Source organism: Cervus elaphus, chromosome 4 (genome assembly GCF_910594005.1).
Source record: "Cervus elaphus chromosome 4, mCerEla1.1, whole genome shotgun sequence".
Lineage (NCBI taxonomy): Eukaryota > Metazoa > Chordata > Mammalia > Artiodactyla > Cervidae > Cervus > Cervus elaphus.
Genome location: NC_057818.1, coordinates 27,109,605 through 27,132,933, shown reverse-complemented (window position 1 = coordinate 27,132,933; position 23,329 = coordinate 27,109,605). Strand labels below are relative to the sequence as shown.

The 23,329-nt window shown below is 53.1% G+C and overlaps 2 protein-coding genes and 1 pseudogene across 6 annotated transcripts; 1 reads left to right on the top strand and 2 right to left on the bottom strand.

Annotated features, from left to right (window-relative positions):
- Nucleotides 1–945: 945 nt before the first annotated feature.
- USB1 (U6 snRNA biogenesis phosphodiesterase 1) lies at nucleotides 946–16,005 on the bottom strand. 2 transcript variants are annotated; one of them, XM_043898608.1, is made up of 7 exons: nucleotides 15,803–16,005; nucleotides 14,414–14,580; nucleotides 11,534–11,717; nucleotides 6,976–7,029; nucleotides 4,434–4,539; nucleotides 3,114–3,197; nucleotides 946–2,056 (listed from the first exon to the last, which is right to left on the bottom strand). In XM_043898608.1, exons 1-7 carry the CDS (start codon nucleotides 15,898–15,900, stop codon nucleotides 1,952–1,954), a joined length of 798 nt encoding a protein of 265 aa, XP_043754543.1. In that variant the 5' UTR covers nucleotides 15,901–16,005; the 3' UTR covers nucleotides 946–1,951. The 2 variants fall into 2 exon arrangements, with proteins under 2 accessions (XP_043754543.1, XP_043754544.1); XM_043898609.1 differs by lacking the exon at nucleotides 4,434–4,539.
- Nucleotides 8,713–11,471, bottom strand: LOC122691415 (annotated as a pseudogene).
- Nucleotides 16,006–16,862: 857 nt separating the features above from the next.
- ZNF319 (zinc finger protein 319) lies at nucleotides 16,863–22,839 on the top strand. Of its 4 annotated transcripts, none has more exons than XM_043898605.1 (3): nucleotides 16,863–17,001; nucleotides 17,748–17,919; nucleotides 19,012–22,839. In XM_043898605.1, the coding sequence occupies exon 3, from the start codon at nucleotides 19,239–19,241 to the stop codon at nucleotides 20,997–20,999; it is 1,761 nt and encodes a 586-aa protein (XP_043754540.1). In that variant the 5' UTR covers nucleotides 16,863–17,001; nucleotides 17,748–17,919; nucleotides 19,012–19,238; the 3' UTR covers nucleotides 21,000–22,839. The 4 variants fall into 4 exon arrangements, with proteins under 4 accessions (XP_043754540.1, XP_043754541.1, XP_043754538.1 ...); XM_043898606.1 differs by lacking the exon at nucleotides 17,748–17,919 and having other exon boundaries at nucleotides 16,864–17,001; nucleotides 19,012–20,978; nucleotides 21,203–22,839; XM_043898604.1 differs by having other exon boundaries at nucleotides 16,866–17,001; nucleotides 17,743–17,919.
- The last annotated feature ends 490 nt before the right edge of the window (nucleotides 22,840–23,329 follow it).

The following is a 23,329-nucleotide window of genomic DNA, read 5'->3' as shown; positions in this document are numbered from 1 at the left end:
GGTCTCTATCCTGAAATTGAAACCTGCAGGAAATTGGGTGGTTTTGCTTGCATCTCCCAGATGGGAACGGGTATTCTCTGCATCCTGTCGGCCCCACCCCCTCATGAGCATCCAGAGGGTTGGAGGAGGCTGATTCACTCAGCTGCCCAGGTCAGGGGCTGGCACGGAGCAGGTGTCAGCAAGCGCTGGCTGCACAGCTGGCTGCCAGGAAGGCTGGCCTGCATCTCCCTCTCCAGCCCGTGTGACCTCAAAAGCCAGCACACCTGACTGGCCAATCCCGGTTGAATCAGCAGCTCCATGCAGAGGGCTTGGGGAAGAAGGCACAGAATGTGATTTCCTGGGTCTCTCCAGGGTGGTGATTTGGGAGCAGGCCTCAGGAAGAGGCCAGGAGGGAGGTTCAGGAAGGAGAGTGGGAACCAGAGCCACAGGCCCCCTTCTCCCCACATCCTTCCCAGTGGAAAGGGGGTGGTCTGGGCTGGAGCAGGGAGAGCGGGCCTGGCAGGTTGCAAAGGCCAGCACTGAGGTTAGGGCCTTGTCTGACATCTCACGTGACCGCAGACAATTCATGGAACCTGCTTTTCTGGGAAAGCAGAATAATCACTCCTACCTAGTTTAATCTCCAGGGGGTTCCTGGGAGGAACAGATGGGAGGGTCCTAGAAAGGACTCCGAAAGTGTCACGAAAGTGTCACAGGAGGATCGTGTCTAGATGTCTGTGCTTATGCCTTGGTCCAGGTACCGTGCGTGCCCGCCTCTGGCAAGCAGGCCTGGCAGGCCAGGTGCCCACCCCCTGTACTGACGCATCGTCACGGCCTCTCATGGCCACCTTAAGAGGTCATAACGGAGACTCCCAAGGGTACATCCCCACCATGAAGCAGGCTAGAGAAGATGGGGGTAGAGGAAAGTCATCTTTGCACCTGGTTGAACAGAAGCAGTCCAAAACAAAGTCCAAAATAAAAACCCTAAGTTTTATTTGCTGAATATAATTTAAAACTGAAACATAAAAGTGTCTCTTCCGCCATCACTAGAAATCCAGGTGGAGCTGGAGAGAGGACTGGCCCTTGGCTCTGGTGAGGGCTCAAGGAAAACAAAAACGCCTGTGCAAGCCCTGACCCTTCCTCCGCGTGCCCCCGGAACGCCCGCCGGCCGCAGCAGGCAGCCGGAGGCGGCAGAAAGAGAGCTCTTCCTGGGGAAGGCGCCTCGGCTTCTTTGGGAAGCTGATGGGAAGCCAGAGGTCAGAGCGTTGGAGGCCTGGCTTAAAGCCATCAGTCAGGCCAAGATGAAACATCTGCTCAAGTCTCCCCAGGCACCTGGCTGGGGGTGAGTGGGAGGAAGGAATGGAGAAAACTGATGCTAAACCACAAATTAGCACCCTGGGCCTTGGCCCTGAGATGGCCTCCACTGGCATAGGAGGGGGAGAGACTAAAAATAAATAAATAAAAGCGACACTGCTTCAAGGAGCAAGCATGACAGGCCCGTGGAAGCACCCTTTGTCAGGCCTGAGCAGAGATGAGACAGGGCATGATGGCTTTGAAAAGCCCTCGTCTGGGGGCCAATGGCATCCAAATGCAGACAGCCCAAGGGGGTGTGGGGGAGCGGCCGTTTGTTGGCAGGACTACTGTGGGGGTTCTGGCTGAGTATGGGTGGGCTCACCAGGTGACCCCTATTTTTGGTTTTGTTTTGCTTTTTTGCATAACCACCACAGACCTAGAACTAGGAAGCCCAGGCTGCCCTCTACTGGTGATTTCTGGGAAAGACCACAATGCAGCAGTACCCGACCTGCAACCTGAAGGGGCCAAAAGAGAACCAGCTCCCGGAAGGCACCTGGAGCAGCTGCGCCTCCTCCGGCCAGGCCCCCCAGTGGAGGGCTGGCCGCATCCCCAGCGATCTGAGTGGGTTCTTCCGTCTCTGTTTGGCTGCAGAGGGGCCCAGGACAATGAGGACCTCTGGTGCTCACTTCAAAGGCATGGAGAAGAATTTGTTCCCAGACTTGCAGCGGATCTGCTCGGCATATGCACGCAGCAGCATCTCAGAGTCTTCAAACTCATCCACGATTCCCTTAAAAGCGGGAGCCAGGAGAGGACAGTCACGTTAAGGGGAGTCAGGGACCCAGATGGCGCTGCTAAGAAAGCCAGCCTACCGAAACCCTTCAGAGGTTAGGCTACCTTGTCTAACCAGCTCTGCTATCCTGCGAGGTCAGTGCTATCACCCCACCTTGGCAGATGAGGAAATGGATGCTCAGAGTCTTGGATCACAGAATCCAATAAAACCAGGCTTGGGACCTGGGTCTGCTGGAGCCGGAGCCCAGAGCTCCTTGCCGCCTCCAGCGTGATCAGGCCAAGAGCAGACTTGGCTACCTAATAGTGGCCCAGGGGCTGTCTTCTGCCTGCATGTGTTTCGTTTGGCTCAAACAATATTTTCTTAAAAAATACATACTGGTGGCCAACATTTGAAAATAGGGGGATTACACATTAAAAAAAAAAAAATCTAGGTTTCTGGCTTCTCTTGAAAAACAAGTGCTTGCACCACAAGGTCCACATTCCTGCACGGCAACTCCCCACCATCGCCTTTCTGCGAGGTGAGGATCAGCTCCTCTGAGGGCACTGACGGGAAAGTGGAAGTTACCCCCTGCTTATCACAAGATGAGAAAGGCTGTGAGGGTGGACGTTCTGGATACTGGGCACGTTTCACTCATTTCCAACCCCTGCCAGGCCCCTGTAAGCACCCGAGCCTTTGACCTCTGAGCGAGGGGTTGCGACTTGAGGGGAGGTCGGCAGCATCCTCTCAGATCAGTGTTCTCGGGCAGGGCCTCTCCAGTTTTAACGTGCACACAAATCCCCAGACATCTTGTTAACTTCTGACTCTTTAGGTCTGGGTTGGGGCGAGTGAGTGAGTGTCGCTAATAAGCTCCCAGGTGGTGTTCTGCCGCTGGTCTGAGACTGCGCTGAGAGGAGCAGGATGAGATGTGGGTCTCTCCAGCCAGGCCAGTTCATCTCCCAGGGATTCAGGTTTGGGGGCCTAACCCTCAGGGCTTGTCAGCCCCCGTCCCACCCCCCACCTTCCACAGCATCACTTCCGGTTCAGCATCTGCCCAGCTCTCACGCCAGGAATTCACCTGTAGTTCCTGCAGGCATGGCCCTTCCATCTGGAGACGCGCGTCACCCACGCACCAGGCCAGGCTGATGTGGAAGGAGGGGTCCTGCAGAGGAACAGCAGGGAGGCAAGCGGCCACCTGGATGCCGTGGCAGACATCACAAGAGCTCCACGACAAGAGTTGTCCCAGTATCCCTGCTGGATCCTTGTGATCCACGGAGACTAGATCCTTGGTGTTGATCCCAAGTGCCTCCACGGATAGATACAATAGCCCTGGGCTGGTCCTTGCTATGGACTGAATTGTGTGTCCCCCTCCCTCATCCCAATCCATATATTAAAGTCTTAACCCCCAAGGTGATGGTATTTGGAGAAGGGGCCCTTGGGAGATAACTGGGTTTAGCTGAGGTCATGAAGGTGGAGCCCTTGTGAGGGGGTTAGTGCCCACGTAAGAGGTGGCAGATGGCTGCTCCCTCTGTCTTTCCATCGAGTGAGGACACAATGGGAAGATGGCCATCGACAAGCCAAGAAAGGAGGCCTCACCAGAAACTGACCATGATGGCACGTTGGTTTCAGGCTTCTAGGCTCCAGAATTGTGAGAAAATAAAGATCTGTTGTTTAAGTCATCCAGTCTCTGGTATCTGGCTATGGCAGCCTGAGCTAAGACAGTCCTGTTCTCAAAGGCTCTCCTTTACATGTCATAACATTGAGTCCTTACATTTAGGACATGGAAGAGAACCCATGTCCCAGATTTAATGTTTCCTGATGTAAAACATTTCAATAGATGACATACTTTTTAAGGTGAACAAAACCCGAAATATCTAAAGTTATGATAAAACTGTAAATTAGCTCCATTCAAATTCATACTTCTATATCACAGCATGATTTTAAAAGAATATATCAAGCAAAACCACCTGCCCTTTAAAGCCATAATATTCGACTTGGGCAGGTTCAAGTTCCCCTGGAGGGCACAAGGCAAGATACAGGAAGGGATGTGAAGCTTCGACTCCACCTGGAGTGTCAATGTGACTAAAAAATACTAGGGAAAGCTACTTCTTAAAAAATACAAAGATAAGCATGGATACATCAGAATCGAAGGCATAGATCTCGTCGAGCATACTGAAGAGATAACAAGATTTGTAAGAAATGCTGGACTATGGCTGGGCAGTATCTGACCCCACATCAGACCCTCAACTCCCCAGGGGTATGGGTCCTCTGAGGGCCAGCTGAATGGACGCTTCCCCTGGGAAAGTTCTGGAGGGCTCTGCAAGGGTTTCTTTAAGGCTGGTTTTATTCCCATTAGAGATGGGTTGGTGGAGAGGAAAAAAGACGCCCCTTGATTTACCTGGTAGAAAGTGCTGAGGTCAAACTCCTTCATGACCCTGTCTACCTCTGCAACCAGGTCCAGGAAGTGGGCATGCCCTGAGGTGACCTCCAGCCCAACAAAGGTCCTGGGGGAGACAGCAGTGGAGGCAACACGGGTGTGAGACACGGCCGCTGAGGATGTAAACCAGCCGTGAGGAGGGCAGAGGATGCGACAAGGAAGCCGGGAGGTCTGGGTCATGAGCCCGGTTCACTGCCCTGCTCTCTGAGCTGGCTCTCCCATCCTCTCCTAGCTCTAACCACACACCTCCCCTCTTTCCCTAGGGTCTGAGATCCCCTGTAGGACCATCTTCATCTGCTGCTGCCAAGTCTACAGACCCGACGCTTCTGTGCCCAGGCTCACCATCATCGCTCCCAGGTGGGTCCCTTTCTCCAGGGCTTCCCTCTCTGGCACTGACTCCCTCCCAGTAGCACACTCTCGTCTTTATTCTCTTATTTATTTTTGGCCCCGCAGCACAGCATGTGGGATCTTAGTTCCCCCCACTGGAGATCAAACCCGTGCCTCCCGCAGTGGAAGTTCAGAGTCTTAACCACTGGACCGCCAGGGAATTCTGAGCACTCTCATCCTTAAAACCCCTCCTTTGAACCTGAGTTTTCAGCCAGTCCCCATTCCATCCTCAGTCAGATTTGATGTTCAGATGCTCTGTCTCCCTCCGCTGTCTCTCCCTCCTCCCCTCTCTCCCGCCCCCGCCATCTTCAGCCAGCTCCCATCAAAGCTGCCGCCCACCTCCAGGTTACTGCACTTGGTGGACACTTCTCCGGCCTCACCTTGGCCTCTCAGCAGGGTCGGACACGGCTGGTTCCTCTCTCCCTGAAACCCATTTCTTTCCTCTTGGCTCCAAGAGACCACCCACTACACGGTCCTGGTGCGACCCTGTCTCTGGCCTCCGGTTCAGCCTCCTCTGCCGCCCTCTCTTCTTCCCAGCCTCTAAATGGTCAGGGGCCGCCGAGCCCAGCCCACTTCCTCGGATCTGCTCTGTGTGCCCCTGGCCCCCACCCGGGCCCTGGTTTCAGCACCACACAGCCTGGTGGCTCCCACGTTTCCATCTCCGGCTGGCACCTCTCCTGTCTGTCTGACTGTGTATGTACCTCTTCCACCCACGGGTACCCGGGGGTATCATCAGTGGCAACATCTACTGGGAACAAAGAAAAACTGATTTTCCTCCCACTGGTGTTTCCCACCTCGGGACGTGGGACCATTTATTTACCCAGCTGTTCAAACCCCAAGTCCAGGCATCTACTTTGGTTCTTCCCCTTACTGTGCACAGATCGGACTCACTGCGGATGCTGGCTGATTCTACCTGTGGTGTGTCAGGAATGCGCCTGCTTCTTGGCCCTTGCACTGCCATCACCCTGAGTCACGACACCCTTGGCGCCTCACCTGGATGGTGACACCTGTCTCCTCTCTCTCTCCCCCTGCATCCAACCTCCTTTACATCTTGTCTCCACACGGGAGCCACAGACACGATTGGGCCAGGCCGACATTTACAAACATAAGTTGGATCACGTCTCTGTGCAGATCCCTCCAGTGGCTTCCATGACCCTGCAAACTCCTGACCTTGACCTTGAAGGCCCGGCAGGAGCTAACCCGGCCTGACTCATCTCCTCCCGCTCTCCCACTTGCTCCTGGGTTCCGCTTCATTGGCCTCCTCAAACAAGCCAGGCTCCTTCCTTCTCAGACCACCTCCTCGGCTATGTCCTCTGCTTGAAGGCTCTCTCAGCAGCATTTCCCAAGGCTCATTACTTCTCATCCTTGGGTTGCTGGCAAATGCCAGCTCCCTAGGGCCGTCCTTGGCTGCATGATCCACACTCACATCACACAGTAGTTTCTAAGAGTCTCATTTCCTTGTTCATTGGTTATCTCCCCCTGCAGAACGTGAGACCCCAAAGAGCAAGGACTGCTGACCTTTTCATTGCTGATCTGCGGTGTACAGCAAGTCCTTGGCACCAGGACGTGCTGAACCAATTTTGCAGAATGAAGGAATGAGCCGTCCTCTCAGAGGTGCTGAGAGCAGAAGGCAACTCAGTGAGTGGATCTGACAAGGAGGTTTGCTTTGAAGCCTTGTTAATAAGAATTTCTTTTGTTCATCTCATCCTTGAATGCTTTTATAAAACTCATTCAGTTCATTTGAGCCTCACAACTGCCCACTGATAGATGTGTCAGGGCACGCCTGTGACAGCTTGGAAATGACAGGTCACAGAGGTTGAAGGTATGAGCTCAACGTTAAATTGGAGACAGAGCTGGGCTGGCACCCAGGGATTTTTTGAGTCTCAGGCTTTTCCCACTAAACCAAGATGTTATTCTCTACCTCTGCTCCTCCTCTTATGCTCCCGGAGTTATTTTTCTTAATGAAAGGTTCAGATTTGGGGACAACTGCCTGGGTAGTCATAGAGCTGGTTAAAACACAAACAAACCCAAAAATGAGACAGACAAGGCCCCCTCAAGTCTTTACTGCAAAGAATCCTTTTCTGGCAACAACTTGGGGCACAGTAGGGAGACCCACCTGGTTTTCTCTTGATTGGTGTAAATCTTTACTCGGTCGGCAGTAAAGCAGAATCTGAAATTCAGAAGAAGAACCACATTTTAGGAAAAATGCTAAGAAAAAAATTTTTAGAGAAAACAGTTTATATTAAAAAAATGTCACTTTGAAAAAAAAAAAAAAATATCACTTTGAAACTACAGTTAACTCATTTCACATGTAGTACTCTCACCCTATTATACACGTGGTTAACTCAACCCTAAAATACAAGAGCTGGGCAAGACCTTAAATAATCGCTGAGTCCAGGTAACCCAGAGCTTCCTTCAGATGCTAGCAAAAATTTTACTTTATTAAGAGCAGTTGATTTTTGATAAGCAATTTGAGACTATCTCAGCTTTACTGATGGGAACTGAGAAAGACATCATCAGGTTGGTGTTAATAGATGACTTAAGGGCCAATTTTTTCCTTGCAGGTTAAAAAAAAAGACAATTCTGACCCTGGCTAAGCAACAACAGGGGGCTTCCCACATAGCTCATATGGTAAAGAAGCTGCTTGCAATGCGGGAAACCCGGGAAGGAATGGCAACCCATTCCAATATTCTTGCCTGGAAAATTCCATGGACAGAGGAGCCTAGCAGCTACAGTCCATGGGGTCGCAAAGACTCGACCACAACTGAGTGACTAACACTTTTCATTTACTTTATTCTCTAACAGAACCCACGCTATCTGTATCTGCTCTGAATCAGCAGACACATATGGTGCTGATTCTCCCGTAGCCAGGATTCACGGGGCCAGGAATCAAGGGGTGGAAATGGGAGTGGAACCACTAATATGAGTGATCCATTAGCAAAATGTTTATTTTCTGTTCCCACAACTTCATGCTCTGGTAGCCCAGAGGTCTTAGTTCCAGAGGGAGGAATGCTTCCCACAGGAGACATAGTGATTTCATTGAACTGGAAGTTGAGACTTGCCACCTTGGTGGTCCAGTGGCTAAGACTTCACACTCCCAATGCAGGGGGCCAGGGTCTGATCCCTGGTTGGGGAACTAATCCCACATGCTGCAACTAAGATATGGTATAGCCAAATATGTAATATTAAAAAAAAAAAAAGACTTGCCACCTTGGGCTCCTGCACCTTTGAATCAACAAAGAGTTCCAGTGTTGGCTGGGGTCCTTGATCCTGACTACCAAGGGGAAACTGGACTAGAACTCCATGATGGAAGTAATGCAGAGGGTGTCTGGGATACAGGAGATCTGTTAGATCTTTTAGTATTAACCATGCCTACTGACTTCAGGCCAGTGGAAAATTATACCAACCAACCCAGGCAGGACTAGTAATCGCCCAGACCCTTCAGGAATAAAGGTTTGGGTCACTACCCCAGGTAAAGAACCATAACCACCTGAGGTGCTTGCCAAAGGCAAAGGGAATAGAGAGCTAGGAGGTGGAAGGTAGCTGTAAAAATCAGCTGCGATCCTGTGACCAGTTACAGAAATGAGGACTGTAATCATCATGAGAATTTCCTTATTTTATGAACACATCTGTGAGTATAGATACAGGACACCTCGGGGACACTGTGAGTTTGGATCTAGAACACGGCAATAAAGTGAATGCTGCAATAAAGTGAGTCACAATGTTTCGGCTTCTCAGTGCATATAAAAGTTCTGTTTATACTACACTGCAGTCAACTCAGCATGCAAAGGCATTATATCTAAAGAAACAATCTACATACTTTATTTTTAAAATACTTTATTACTAAAACCTGCTAACCATCATTTGAGCTTTCAGTGAGTCATAATCTCTTTGCTGGTGGAGGGTCTTGCCTCAGTGTAGATGGTTGCTGACTGGTTAAGGTGGTGGTTGCTGAAGATGGGTGGTGATGGCAATTTCTTAGAGTAAGACAATAAGGCAAACTATGAAGTTTGCTCCATCAACCTTCTTTTCCTTCCATGAACAAGTACTCCGTAGCATGCAATGCAATGCTGTTTAGTGGCATTTTACCCACAGGAGAGCTTCTTTCAAAATTGGAATCAATCCTCTCAAACCCTGCCATAAACTTATCAACTAAGTTTATGTAATATTCTAAATCCTTTGTTGTCATTTCAACAATCTTCACAGCATCTTCATCAGGAGTAGATTCCATCTCAAGAAACCACGTTCTCTGCTCATCCATAAGAAGCAACTCCTTAGCCATTAAAGTTTTATCATGAGATGGCAGCAACTCACTCCCATTGTGAGGCTCCACTTCTAATTCTAGTTCTCTTGCTTCTTCCATCACATCTGCAGTTACTTCCTCCACTGAAGAAGTCTTGCATCCTTCGAAGTCACCCATGAGGGCTGGAATGAACTTCTTCCAAACTCCTGTGTATGTTGGTGTTTTGACCTCTTCCCATGAATCACAAATGTTCTTAATGGCATCCAGAATGGTGAATCCTTTCCAGAGGTTTTCAATTGACTTTGCCCAGATCCATCAGTGGAATCATTACCCATGGCAGCTATAACCTAAATGAAACGCATTTCTTAAATAAAACTTAAGGGTTGAAATTTACTCCCTTGATCCACGGACTGCAGAATGGATGTTATGTTAGCAACACAGAAACGACACTGACCTCATCCGTCCATCTCCATCAGAGCTCTTGGGTCTCCAGGTGCATTGTCACTGAGCAGTAATATTTTGATAGGAATCTTTTTTCTGAGCTGGGTGTCTCAACAGTGGGCTTGAAACATTCAGTAAACCAGGTTGTCAACAGATGTGCTGCCATCCAGGCTTTGTTGTTACATTAATAGAGCATCAGCAGAGTAGCTTTAGCATAATTCTTAAGGGCCCTAGGATTTTTGAAATAGCCAATGAGCTTTGGATTAAACTTAAAATCACCAGCTGTATTAGCCCCTAACGAGAGAGTCAGCCTGTTCTATGAAGCTGTGAAGCTAAGCACTGACACTCCCTTTCAGGCTATGAAAATCCTAGCTGGCATCTTCTTCCAATAGAAGGCTGTTTCATCTACACTGAAAAATCTGTTGCTTGGTGTGGCCACCTTCATTAATGATCTTAGCTAGATCTTCTGGGTAATTTGCGGCAGCATCTACACCAGCACTTGCGGCTTCATCTCACACTTTCATATTATGGAGATGGCTTCTTACTTTAAACCTCATGAACCGACCTCTGCCAGCTTCAAACTTTTCTGCAGCTTCCTCCCCTCTCTCAGCCTTCACGGAATTGAAGAGTTAAGGCCTTGCTCTAAATCAGGCTTTGGCTGAAGGGAATGCCGTGGCCAGTTTCATCATCTGTCCAGACCACTAAAATTTCTCCAGGCTCTCTTGCTTTATCATTCCTGCATTTGTTGGAGGAGCACTTTTGATTTCTTTCAAGAACTTTCCCTTTGCAGTCACAACTTGGCAAACAGGGACAAGAGGCCTAGCTTCCAGTCTCCTTCCACTTTTGACATGCCTTCCTCACTAGGCTTAATCATCTTTGGCTTTTGATTTAAAGTGAGAGACGTGTGACCCTTCCTTTCACTTGAACACTTAAGAGGCTAGCATAGGGTTATTAATTTCAACACTGTTGTATCTCAGGAAATAGGGAGGCCCAAGGAGAGGGACAGAGATGCGGGGGATGGCTGGTCGGTGGAGCAGTCAGAACATTCACATTCATCAGTTGTCTGCCCTCTTACATGGGTGTGGCTCCTGGCATCCCGAAACAATTACAATAGTAACGTCAAATATCACTATGACAAATATAAGGATAATGAGAAAGTTTGAAATATTGCAAGAATTACCAAAATATGACAGACATAAGAGTAAATGTTGGAACATGATGCTGATAGACTTGCTCAATGCAGGCTTGCCACAAACCTTCAGTTTGTTAAAAGATGCTGTATCGGTGAAACATAATAAAGCAAGGTTTGCCTGTACATATATTAAGCAAATATCTTTGTTTTCTTCTCTTACTCCCTTATCACATAATATAAGATGTAATGACTTTAGTTTAGTATTTAAGTGTTGTTAATTGGTATTCAAGTTATGGGCTTCCTAGGTGGCTCAGTGGTAAAAGAATCCACCTGCCAATGCAGGAGACATGGGTTTGATCCCTGGGTTGGGAAGATCCCCTGAAAGAGGAACAGGGGAGGACAAACTCCCCTTCCCTGCGTGAGTTGAGACATCCATCTTCTCCTACCCTCTGACATCAGCACTCCTGGTTTTCAGGCTTTCAGGCTCGTATCAGGACTTACATCACCAGTCCCCTGATTTTTTAGGACTTTGGAGTCAAACTGAATTACATGACCAGCTCTCCTGGTTCTCTCTCTGCAGATGGCAGATAGTGGACTTCTTGACCTCCATAACTGCATAAGCCAATACCTGTAATAAGTCTCTTCTTATCTACATACATCTTACGGGTTCTGTTTCATACATCAAAGTCACATGGGATGACGTGTACAGCGCATAGCTCTGGGAGATACTCAGTGCGCTAACCTCTAGGTCTGGCCTGCTTGCTGGGGTGACACCATCCCACAGGTCCATCCCCATGGGAACTTGGGACGGGAAGAGGAGCCCTGGAGGGGAAGCAGACAGAAGCATGGGACACTCACCTCTGGAAGGAGGCCACTCGGTCTTTCAGAGCCTGCACGAAGGGGAGAATCCAGTGGTGGCGCAGAACCACGCTCTGGGACAGGCTGAGGTGGAAGGCTTCCATCCTCACCAGCCGGGGGACGTATGTCTGCGCGCGGCACAGCAGTGCGTCAAGCAGGTCCAGGAACTCCTCCCCGGCCTCATCTGGAGGGGAAGAGTGGAGAGGGTGGGCCATTCTCTTAGCAGGATGGCCACATGATGGCCAGGAGCAGAGAAAGGCTAGATTTTAAACCTAAACTCTAGGTTTTAGGAGAAAGTTACTTTGAGAGCAGCCTACATCTTGTTGTTGTTTAGTCGCTAAGTCCTGTCTGACTCTTTTTGACCCCATGGACTGTAGCCCGCTAGGGTCCTCTGTCCATGGAATTTTCCAGGCAAGAATACTGGAGTGGGTTGACACTTCCTTCTCCAGGGGATCTTCCCGACCCAGGGATCCAACCTGCGTCTCGTGTACTGGCGGTGGATTCTTTACCACTGAGTCACCTGGGAAGCCCAGCCAATGTCTATGTATTCTAATCATATTTTAATATGTATTTATGGTTATAGAATACACATATAGCTTGCTTCTTGGAAGGAAAGTTATGACCAACCTAGACAGCATATTAAAAAGCAGAGACATTACTTTGCCAACAAAGGTCTATCTAGTTAAAGCTATGGTTTTTCCAGTAGTTATGTATGGATGTGAGAGCTGGACTATAAAGAAAGCTGAGGGCCAAAGAACTGATGCTTTTGAACTATGGTGTTGGAGAAGACTCTTGAGAGTCCCTTGGACTGCAAGGAGATCCAACCAATCCATCCTAAAGGAAATCAACCCTGAATATTCATTGGAAGGACTGATGTTGAAGCTGAAACTCCAATACTTAGGCCACCTGATGCAAAGAACTGACTCATTTGAAAAGACCCTGATGCTGGCAGAGATTGAAGGCAGGAGGAGAAAGGGACAAAAGAGGATGAGATGGTTGGATGGCATCATGGACTCAATGGACATGAGTTTGAGTAAGCTCCAGGAGTTGGTGATGGACAGGGAGGTCTGGTATGCTACAGTCCATGGGGTCGCAAAGAGGTGGACATGACTGAGCAACTGAACTGAACTGAACTGATACATATACATACATATGCTTTTTGAAAGGAATTTGAGTAAAAAGAGAAATATGTGACAGAGAAAGCAGGGGTCCTTTAAGTCCACATCTAAAGCAGGGGTATCCAAACCACTGTGATCACACGTGCCATTAATCAAACAAGCTTGCACACATACCTACAGTCAATGTGCATTTATTAATAAATTACAAACATGCGTTCCACTGCAAAATTATGTTATAAAATGTACACTCTGAAGAATACAAACTTAAAAAGTTGAGATAAAGAGAAATACATTAAAAAGTCTTAATGCTTTTCTTTCTAAGAGGTCACCTTGATCTCTCCCTCAGGGCACATACCCCACTTTCAAGACCACTACTCTAGAGACAAAGACTGTCAAACATGATGCTTACTTCCCTAGCTTTTCTCAGTGCTGTGCCAATGTATATATTCTATTTGTTAAAAAAGATGAGGGCATGCAGTTCTTCCCCGACCTTTCTCCATATAACACTACATGTTGGACAGCCTTCCTCTCATTACAGAAGGCAAGCTCATGATTACAGCTCCACAGTAACCCATCCTTAGATTAGAAACAGTGCATTTCTTTAATCAGACATTTATTAGACCTCTAGAATCTCCTGACAGACATGTAGAATGTTCCTAATTGTTTATAAAGACAAAGAACACAAGAAGGAGACCACTGTATGTTCACATATCTTTTTTTTAAGCCAAATATATGACTAGAGCGCCATGGTTAATAATCTGCTCACACCTGATGAGTTACTCAATTTGCCCAGATGCCCTGTGGAATGAAAGTGCCACAACTAAGCAACTTTCACTTTAGGACTTCCCTAGTGGCTCAGACAGTAAAGCGTCTGCCTACAATGCGGGAGACCTGGGTTTGATCCCTGGGTTGGGAAGATCCCCTGCAGAAGGAAATGGCAACCCACTCTAGTGGGTTTGGAAAATCCCATGGATGGAGGAGCCTGGTAGGCTACAGTCCACAGGGTTGCAAAGAGTCAGACATGACTGAGCGACTTCACTTCACTTCCTGTGGAATATGGAATATAGAGAATCATTCCCATTCTGTGGATGGGGAAATGGAGGTTCTAAGAGTTTACCTGATCTAACACAAAGTAGTAAGAGCCACCACGTACTCTGTGTATTGTGCTAAGAACTTGACATTGATTATCTCATTTAATCATCACAGAAGTCCTAGAGGTATTTTACTGTCCCCATATAGGTATTACTACCGTCCCCATTTTAGAGATGAGGAAACTGGGGCTCTGAGAACTCCAACAACTTAACTAAGGGACACCCAGAGTAGTGGGTAATGGAATGAGGTCAGATTCTGAAGCCTGGGCTTTTTCTGCCTGCCACTCACTCATTAGGGCTAGGGTGGGGTGGGACTTGAAGCCAGCACACCTATAGCCCTCTTAGAAACAAAGGACCAGCTACAGTTGCACTGTGCGATGGCCTTGACACTCTGTCCTAGACCCTCCCTTGGTCACATCCCCACAAGCAGGGAGAACAGTATACACAGGGTTAATAAAAAAAAATTTCAGGCAATGAATTCAAAACTAAAATCAAGTGTAACAGAAAAATTCCCTAGTTCTTGAAACTTGTCCTCTCTCTGTTGAGTTGATCTTTTTCTCACTACCAGTGTCAGAGGTTGAGGTTTCTGGCTTCCTCCTGGTTGGGGCCAGCCTCCTCCCAGAAGAGGCACCTTGTCGGTGTCAGCCACGTGTCTCTCAGGCATTACTTACAAGGTACGTAGACATGGGTGGCCCAGTTGCCACGCTCGTGGGGAAATGTGCGCACCCGGCCCCCGTGTTTTGCACTATCATCCACAGGCCCCTCCTCAGTGCCAGGGAACATATGCAGCACACTGTCGGGTACTGGCAACCTCTGGCTGGGAAGAGGGCTCTGGCCCCTGCAAGAGGAAAGAAAATAAGCCCAGTTAGCTTCCTACATTGTCTATGTCTGTACACACGAGGAAAGTTGTAACCCCTCGTACAGGGTGACTCTGCATGTCTTTCTCACCAGGTACCATGTGCAGCTTCTAGATAACGACAAAGCTCTTTCCCCAACACTCTTTCATTCGTGTCTCCCAACAAAGTTACGTTTTTTCCAGTAGTCATGTACAGATGTAAGAGTTGGACGTTAAAGAAGGCTGAATGCCGAAGAATTGATGCTTTCCAACTCTGGTGCTGGAGAAGACTTTTGAAAGTCCCCCGGACTGCAAGATCAAACCATCAATCCTGAAGAAAATCAACCCTGGATATACATTGGAAGGTCTAACGCTGAAGCTAAAGTTCCAATACTATGGCCACCTGATGTGAAGAGCTGATTCATTGGAAAAGACCCTAATGCTGGGAAAGATTAAGGGTGGGAGGAGAAGGGGATGAATTGGTTGGATGGCATCACCAACTCAATGGACATGAGTTTTAGCAAGCTTGGGGAGATGGTGAAGGACAGGGAAGCCTGGGGTGCTGCAGTCCATGGGGTTGCAAAGCATCGGACACGACTGAGTGAACAACGCTCCTGGAAGCAGACTTTGGAAGGAACGTGGCCCCCATGGGAAACAAAGGAGCAGGTGGCAACATGTGGAGGCCTAACTGGACAGGCCTGAGCCAGACTGACACTTCCTAGCTCTGTGGTCTTAGGCAAGTCATATGCTCTCTGGGGACCTCTGCTTCCTCATCCATAAAGTGAGATGAACCAAGGTGCTGCTTGAAAAGCACTCAGCTGGTACCAGGCCTGGCAATTAAGAACCAAAGCTCCTCCACAAAGTAGGAGACTTCCTACTTTGCTAACTGCTGAGTACCCAGTTCCCAGCCTGGCGCGGAGACAGTACTCCATGAATATTTATTAGATTAAAGAAAACACTTTCCAAATGGGGAAACAGACCTAGGGTGGTACAGTGGTGCGTGCCAGGAGACAGAGTGGGCCGGCGCCCGAGGCTGGACCCAAACCCACCCCGTTTCCTGCCTACTAACCTTGACCCAGCCAGGTAGGGGCACACCGGGGCTCTGTCTGGATCCTCCTTCCCTCTCCCCCCGCCACAACCACCCCGTGCCCCTTTTCCTTCCCTCGCGAGCAGCCCCGGACCCTCCCCAATCACCCTTCCCCAGAAAGACTTCATCGCTCCTCACCGACTGCTGCCTTCAGCCCCCGGCCGAACCCGGGCCCCGGCCTCGGTCTCATCCTCGGAGCCGCTGCTGCTGTAGCCCACGAGGGGCACCGCACTCATGAGGCACCCCCCCACCCACCTTCACGACCGCACAGAGAGGGTCGGCAGGCAATCTCACCGCACCCGGAATTCCTCTGTGCCGGAAGTGCTCTCCCGGGGGCGGGGCACGAATTAGCACCGCCTCGGGGCGGGGTGCGGGGGCGGGGCCCGGCAGGAAGGGAGCAAAGATTGTACCCACCCAGACCACGCTGCATGCCGGCTGGCCTCGCTGACACCGCTCGCTTGGAGCCTCCTGCCACGGCCATCCTCCGTTTGCCCATTTCAGAGATCGCTCTGGGTCCTGACCTCTCTGTCCGCTGCGCAGTCTGCAGCAACTCGGGACCTCCCGGCAGCCGATGGTCTCTGGGTCAGAGGTCAGAGCGCTTGACCCAGCGGAGATCCTTGCCCTAGCGGTCCGGACGGGGGTCAGAGGTCCCGGGGCCCCTTCCTCAAGCCCCGCCCAAAGTCCGAGCTCTGGGGGCCCTCCTCCCCTAAGAGCGAGCTGAACAGTCACAGGCGGGGTCCGTTCCAGAAGATCAGAGGGTCTAGGAGGGCTCTCCTCTCAGGCTCAGGGGTCGGGCCGTGGGCCGGACCCTGGGAGCTCGCTCCCTTAAGGCCGAGTAGGGTGGTTCGAAGCAGAGCGCCCTTCCTAGGTCAGCAGAGACGTGCCGGCCGAGCGACCGGAGAGCCACCCAGCGCGTCCGGCTGTCCGACCCGGCCCGGCCGCGGGGTCCCCGGCAGGGGGCGGCCTCGCTCCGTGCCGCCCGCTCCTCCCGCAGCCGCCGCCGCCCGGGCTGCCGCTCCTCCCCCGGCCCCGCCTCCCTGGCCCCCGCGCCGCCCGCCTGTCCGCCGGTCTCTGCAAGGCCATCGTTCCGTCCGCCCGCCCTCCCAGCGCTCCTCCGCCCCGGCCCCGCTATCCCGGCCGCGCACGTCGCTTCCTCGGTTCCGGCCGCCGCTAGCCCGTTCCCCGCCCCCGGGCCGGCAGCCGCCGCTACGCGAGGCCGGGGATTGGCAGCGCGCGTAGGCCGCGCTGCCGCGGATGGAGTCGGAATAAAGGGGCGGCTGAGAGAGCAGCCAGTCGCCACTCGCCCCGCGCCTGACCCCGCGGGCGGCCCGGAGCAGGTGAGCGGCGGGGCGCCCGGGGCCGCGTCTGGGGGCCACTCCCGCGCCCGCCGCACCCCTTCCCCAGCCGGCTCGGCAGTCCCCCCCCAACCCCACCTCCGGCCCGACCCGGCGGCCTCCTGAGCTCTTGGGCGGCCCAGGCCGACCTCGACACGCAGCTACCTCCCGGGCCCGGCCTGCAGCCCTGGGGCCTTTCTCGGGCCCACTCGCCCGCGGGTCCGGCGCTGGGGCCGCAGCGTCCTGGCCATTTCCCGGCGAGGGCTGACAGGAGGCAGCCCAGCTGGGCCGGCGGGCAGTGCCGGCGGGGAGGTGATCGGCTTTCATTCGGTTTCCCAAGGAAGAGGAAGGGCTGGGGTGGGGCGCAGGTGGGGGCCTCCCCTTGCCTCCCTAACCCTAGTCTCTCATCCTCTTTGCCGGGTGATCAGAGAGGCCTCCTGACCGCACCTTCCTGGAGGGGGGGCCGGAATGGGCAGCGGACCTGGGGGCCCGGGACTGGGGACCCTGGGTCTGGCAGCCATTCATGCCAGGGGAAAAAAAAAAAACAACAGTTGGGTTGGCGCAGTCTGACCTAGACCTGGCTCAGAGTAGTCCTGCTTCCCTCTTTCCTGGGGAGGCTTTGGTACCTGCTGGCTCATGCAACCTGCTGCCTCCACTCAGAGCAGCGGCTTCTTCACTTCTTTACTTCCCGGAAAGATGCTGAGGCTGACAGTTTTTAGCCTGACTCTTATGTTTCTTTGGCAGAACAGTTAGAGGCCAGGCTGGCTTGTGAAGGCATCCCCTTCCTTCTCTTTTCATCCGGAGAAAACTTACAAACTTTTCAATGTTAGAAGCAGAGGAGCTGGGAACCTGAAAGCGGGTTGCATCTGATTCTAAAAGTTCCTCCCTCTCGCTGTCATTACCTTATGCTGCCACAAAGTGGTGAGTTAGAGATTTGCCTGGGCTGGGTGGTCTTTACCTTCCATGGATTATCCAGAGTGTTACAGACTTGGAGCAAGGGAACAGGGTTGTCTCCGGAAAGGTGACAGGGATGGTTAGCATGCTACATCCCACATTGCAGAGGCAAACTCAAAATTGCTTACATTTCCTGTAGGCCTTGACACTATCATATTAACAGGATTTAAGGCTTTTTTTTTTTTTGGTGCTCTGGGAGATGACTAGCCTGGGGAACTTCTGCTGAGTAGCCGTCAAGGCTGTGTGGGTCTGTGGGTCTCATCCTCATCAGGCATTGGCTCAGGTCCCTGCAAGACCATCCCTCTTATTGTGTGAAGAGAGAACAGGCACACAGTCAGGGGGGAGGACCTGGGGACAATTGAGAGAGGTATGGGCCAGCCCCTCACAGGAGAAGTTTTCTGAGATGGGCCTCCATTCCATGCTGGTGTTTTAAATATTGATTGACTGAGGGGCCTTCAGATCTGGGAGGTCTGGCCTTTTAGATCTACAGTCTGTTCTTATGAGCAGTTGTGTCCTGGGTTGAAATTCAGGGCAGCGACAGGAGAGGAGCTGGCAGGTCTACAGGGAGGCCTCAACTAGAGCCTCTCTGCTTTTATCTATCTTCTGTATTAGGCTTCCAATAAGAAGCGTTTTGCACACATATAAAAAAAGGTTATGTTACTAAAATTCTTGTTTTATGCACCAAGGCCCTCACTGGTCAGTCTTTCCCTCCTTCTTTCCTGGGAGCATGAACAGAACTTGTGACTTCTTTGTATTGTGGGCAGATCACCCCAGACTCACTTGTGAGACAGCTAATGGAAGCGGGTTGGCAGTAAGCTGGGAGATTGGGATGCCTGGCCAAGGGATGGGGAACTGAGGATGGGTGGGTCTGGAGACAGCCACCATCCCCTTTACTGGAGGACTTGCGCTGCCAGCAACTGAAGATCTCCCAGTCCAGAGCCCCCTTCACTTCCCTGATGTGTTTTATGTCAATGTGGCGAGTGCAGGCAGATCAGGGAGAGGCCCTGGGAACAGCTGTGTGTCCCTGCCTCAAGCTCACGATTTCTTTCTTCTCTGCAGAGCCTCCCTGCCACTCCTGGCACCCTGCCCGAAGACCCCCGTCCTGTAGGCACAGCCTTGTAGTCTGTCTTGGTGAATGACTTGGACTGCCTGACCAGTCCCGCTCCGTGCCTTGTCCGAGTCCTCGTCCATCCCTGATCCTGCGCAGCTTCTCTCTCTGGTGTGGGTCACCTTAAGCAGGGAAACTGAAGCCATTACTCTCCAAACCCTGTTTCATCTTCCCAAGCATGTCGGAGAGCTGGCAGCAGCCGCCGCAGACGCAGCCGCAGCAGCCTCAGCCCCCACAGCCGCAGCACCATGCTGAACCCCCACCGGCCCTGGCGGAGCACACGCTGCCTCCAGGCACGGCTGAGAACCCCCTGGGCTGCGCGGTCTATGGCATCCTCCTGCAGCCTGAGCCGGGCCTGCAGCCCCCGCAGCACGTGCCCTTGCAGGCCGCGGGGGAGCCGGGCCCCAAGTGTGGCGTGTGTGGTCACGACCTGGCGCACCTGTCCAGCCCACATGAGCACCAGTGTCTGGCGGGCCATGACCGCTCCTTCCAGTGCACGCAGTGTCTTAAAATCTTCCACCAGGCTACCGACCTGCTGGAGCACCAGTGCGTGCAGGCCGAGCAGAAACCTTTCGTCTGCGGCGTCTGCAAGATGGGCTTCTCGCTGCTCACGTCGCTGGCGCAGCACCACAGCGCCCACAGCAGCGCCGGGGGCCTTGTGAAATGTTCCATCTGCGAGAAGACCTACAAGCCCGCCGAGGCGGCCGAGCCCGAGGCCACCGCCGCCCCCTCCCTGCCCCCGGCACCCCCGCCTCCGCCCGCCGTGGCCCCGGCGGAGTCGGCCGACAAGCCCTACAGCTGCCCCATCTGCCAGAAGCCCTTCAAGCACCTGTCGGAGCTCTCGCGGCACGAGCGCATCCACACGGGCGAGAAGCCCTACAAGTGCACGCTGTGCGACAAGAGCTTCAGCCAGTCGTCGCACCTGGTGCACCACAAGCGCACGCACAGCTCGGAGCGGCCGTACAAGTGCGCGGTGTGCGAGAAGACCTTCAAGCACCGCTCGCACCTCGTGCGCCACATGTACGCGCATTCGGGCGAGCACCACCTGTTCCGCTGCAACGTGTGCGAGCTGCACTTCAAGGAGTCGTCCGAGCTGCTGCAGCACCCATGCACGCCCAGCGGGGAGCGGCCCTTCCGCTGCGGCGAGTGCCAGAAGGCCTTCAAGCGGCCGTCGGACCTGCGGCAGCACGAGCGCACGCACAGCGCCGAGCGGCCCTTCAAGTGCGACCTGTGCCCCATGGGCTTCAAGCAGCAGTACGCGCTCATGCGGCACCGGCGCACGCACAAGGCGGAGGAGCCCTTCAAGTGCGGCCTGTGTGAGAAGGGCTTCGGGCAGCCCAGCCACCTACTCTACCACCAGCATGTGCACACCCTCGAGACCCTCTTCAAGTGCCCCGTGTGCCAGAAGGGCTTCGACCAGTCGGCCGAGCTGCTGCGGCACAAGTGCCTGCCGGGTGCGGCCGAGCGGCCCTTCAAGTGCCCCGTGTGCCACAAGGCCTACAAGCGGGCCTCGGCCCTGCAGAAGCACCAGCTGGCCCACTGCTCGGCGGCCGAGAAGCCCCTGCGCTGCACCCTGTGCGAGCGCCGCTTCTTCTCGTCCTCCGAGTTCGTGCAGCACCGCTGCGACCCGGCCCGCGAGAAGCCGCTCAAGTGCCCGGACTGCGACAAGCGCTTCAAGTACGCCTCCGACCTGCAGCGGCACCGGAGGGTGCACACGGGCGAGAAGCCCTACAAGTGTCCCAACTGCGACAAGGCCTTCAAGCAGCGCGAGCACCTCAACAAGCACCAGGGCGTGCACGCCCGCGAGCAGCAGTTCAAGTGCGTGTGGTGCGGCGAGCGCTTCCTGGACGTGGCCCTGCTACAGGAGCACAGTGCGCAGCACAGCGCCGCGGCCGCCGCGGCCGAGGGCGCCTACCAGGTAGCCGCCTGCCTGCCCTGAGTCCCGGCTGCGGCCCCGGCCCGCCCGGCCCGGCCCCCTCGCGCCCACCCCCGGACCTGGCCCTGGGCGTGAGGATGAAAGGGCACCCGGGCAGGTGGAGGGTGTGGGTGCCTGGCACCCCTGGTACCGGCCCGGAGGAGGTGGGGGTGGGGGGCAGATGGCCGTGGCTGGTCTTGATCCTGCAAACCTCTTTCCCCTTACAGGATTCGCTCTCTTGAGAGACCTCAGCCTCCCTTTTCTCAATGGAACCAGGCTGGAAGTCGAACTGGCCTCTCTCCACCCCAAGGAGGGGGTGGTGCTAGCCCAACCTTCTCAAACCTTTCAGCCTCCCTAGAGAAAGCAGATAGGTTAGGAAAGAGGAGGGTCACGGGAGGGCCTGGGCGCAGGGTGGCCCCCTTCAGGTTGCTGTTTGAGGGGGAAGGCTAACTCCAGGAGGGAATCCTGGGGCCAGGAGGGCAACCTGTGAGCCTCAGGCCCCTCTGTCCACTTCAGCTAGGGGCAGCACACCCTCCAGGGCTCTGACAGGCGAGACACAGCAGTGCTGCACACCTGTGGGCCGGGTCTGCTTGGAGAGCGATTGGCCCAGCCGGAAGGGGGGAGGCAAAGAAGTTCTTCCATGACACGCTCAGCTGGGGACAGCGCTGTCCCGGGGGAAGGAGGAAAGGCAGCCTTTGCAACGAGGGCTCATCCCAGTGTTTTGGAAGCGCCCCTCCCACCTTTGAGGCAGAGTTCCAAGCGCAGGTGGGGAATGTGCCCTCAGCCAGACAGAACTGCTGATGTGAGAAAAGGGGATTGTTAGACCCCCTGGTGCCCGGGAGGTGGAAGGGCCAAGCCCTTCATCTTCCCAGTGGATGGGAACAAGTGTCACTCGCTCACTCGAATCAAATCGTGTGAACCAAAGCCTCAAGGGCGTGGCCCTAATCAACTCACCCCAGCCCTGCCTCAGGGCCAAGACCATGCCTGGGTACCCGGGGTAGGGGAGGTGGAAGGACCGTGGGCATGCCTCTGACCCCACAGCACCCTCCCAGCCCCCGGGCACCCTCCCCCATCGGTCTGGCTGCTGGCCTGTACTCCAGGGGTCTTGTGCCGCCAAGATGCTCTGGACAGCATCCAGCTATTTCCAAGACCAGAGTGCTCTCCCTCAGGTCCTTTTAGGGTCCCCCTAGGTCTCCGGCTACCCACAGGGCTCATGGAGCCTTGGGTGTCCCGGATAGGGAGTGGGCAGGGGAAGAGGGTTGTTAAGGAAACCAGTAGGTGGATGGAGTCAGCTGTTACCACTTGATGGCTGGGGATCTTCTCAAGAAGGCCAGAAGATCTTTACTGTCAAAATCATTCTTCTGAACCCAGCTCTGCCCCTGCCCTCTCCCTAGCCCCCTCCCAGGTTGTGGGTCTTAAAAGGAGACTTTAATCAGTGCCCACCCCAAAATCCCAGAGGAGCAGGGAGACCCGCCTTGTCCCACTGTCACCTTCAGAAATCTGAGAAGCCCACGTCCACCTCCTCCTTCTGGTTTCCCTTCCGGTGCCCGCAGAGAGGGGCAGTCCTTCCCCTCGGTGCTGGCTTTAGTCACAATGCCTCAAAAGACATGGAACCCAGGCTGACAACAGTCCCAAGTGCTCATTTTCTTTTTCTTTTCTTTCATTTTGCTTTCTAAAAGCAGTTGTTATACTATTCATAACATTGTATAGTTTAATTTCATGTCATTTTGGATCTTATCTAAAAATGTGAGGATTTGAGTTTTTAAAAAGAACGACTCCATTTTAGATAGCCCCTTTTGATGTTAATATATAGTGAGTCCAATGTATGCTTTAGAAGTAAAGACATTGACCTTCACAGACCAAAGCACAGCTTCTTCTGGTCATTCTTCCACAGAGGGATGTTGGGCCATGGGGAGGGGGTGGTGTGCAGGCTGGGGGGTGCAGGCTGGGGACTGGGATCTAAGGCCGGGTTCCAATCCGGAGTCTGGAACACTCTGGTCATGTGACTTTGGGCAAGCCTTCAGTTGCCTCGTCTCTAAAATGGGGAGGTTAACCCTTGTTTGGTTCTTGTGAGAGTTAAGTGGAGTTGCATATGGAGCTTCCCCGGGGGGAAGCTGTGACGATGCTGACGGTGCCAACCACAGGACGCTTGGAACCCTCAGGCTGCAACCTCTTGGGGTTTTGCTGCAGCTGCTGTAGAGGGAGCTGGACTGAGGGACCAGCAGCTCATGGATGGTCAGAAGCTGGGGCCTGGGCCTGGTAAGCAGGAGAGCTTCCTTGGCTCTAGTGGAAAGCCAGGGCCTTCCTGGAGCAGCCTGTGGGCCCCGCCCCCAAGGATGGCCCGTTCTGGCCTC

Excerpts from the sequence above, each read along its gene's own strand:
- USB1 (XM_043898608.1), bottom strand. The coding sequence starts at position 15,900 with ATGAGTGCGGTGCCCCTCGTGGGCTACAGCAGCAGCGGCTCCGAGGAT. Across the intron at positions 7,030-11,533 it reads CGAGTGGCCTCCTTCCAGAG|ATTCTGCTTTACTGCCGACC; the intron begins GTGAGTGTCCCA and ends TCTGAATTTCAG. Across the intron at positions 3,198-4,433 it reads ACCTCAGCACTTTCTACCAG|GACCCCTCCTTCCACATCAG; the intron begins GTAAATCAAGGG and ends GTTCCTCTGCAG.
- ZNF319 (XM_043898605.1), top strand. The coding sequence starts at position 19,239 with ATGTCGGAGAGCTGGCAGCAGCCGCCGCAGACGCAGCCGCAGCAGCCT.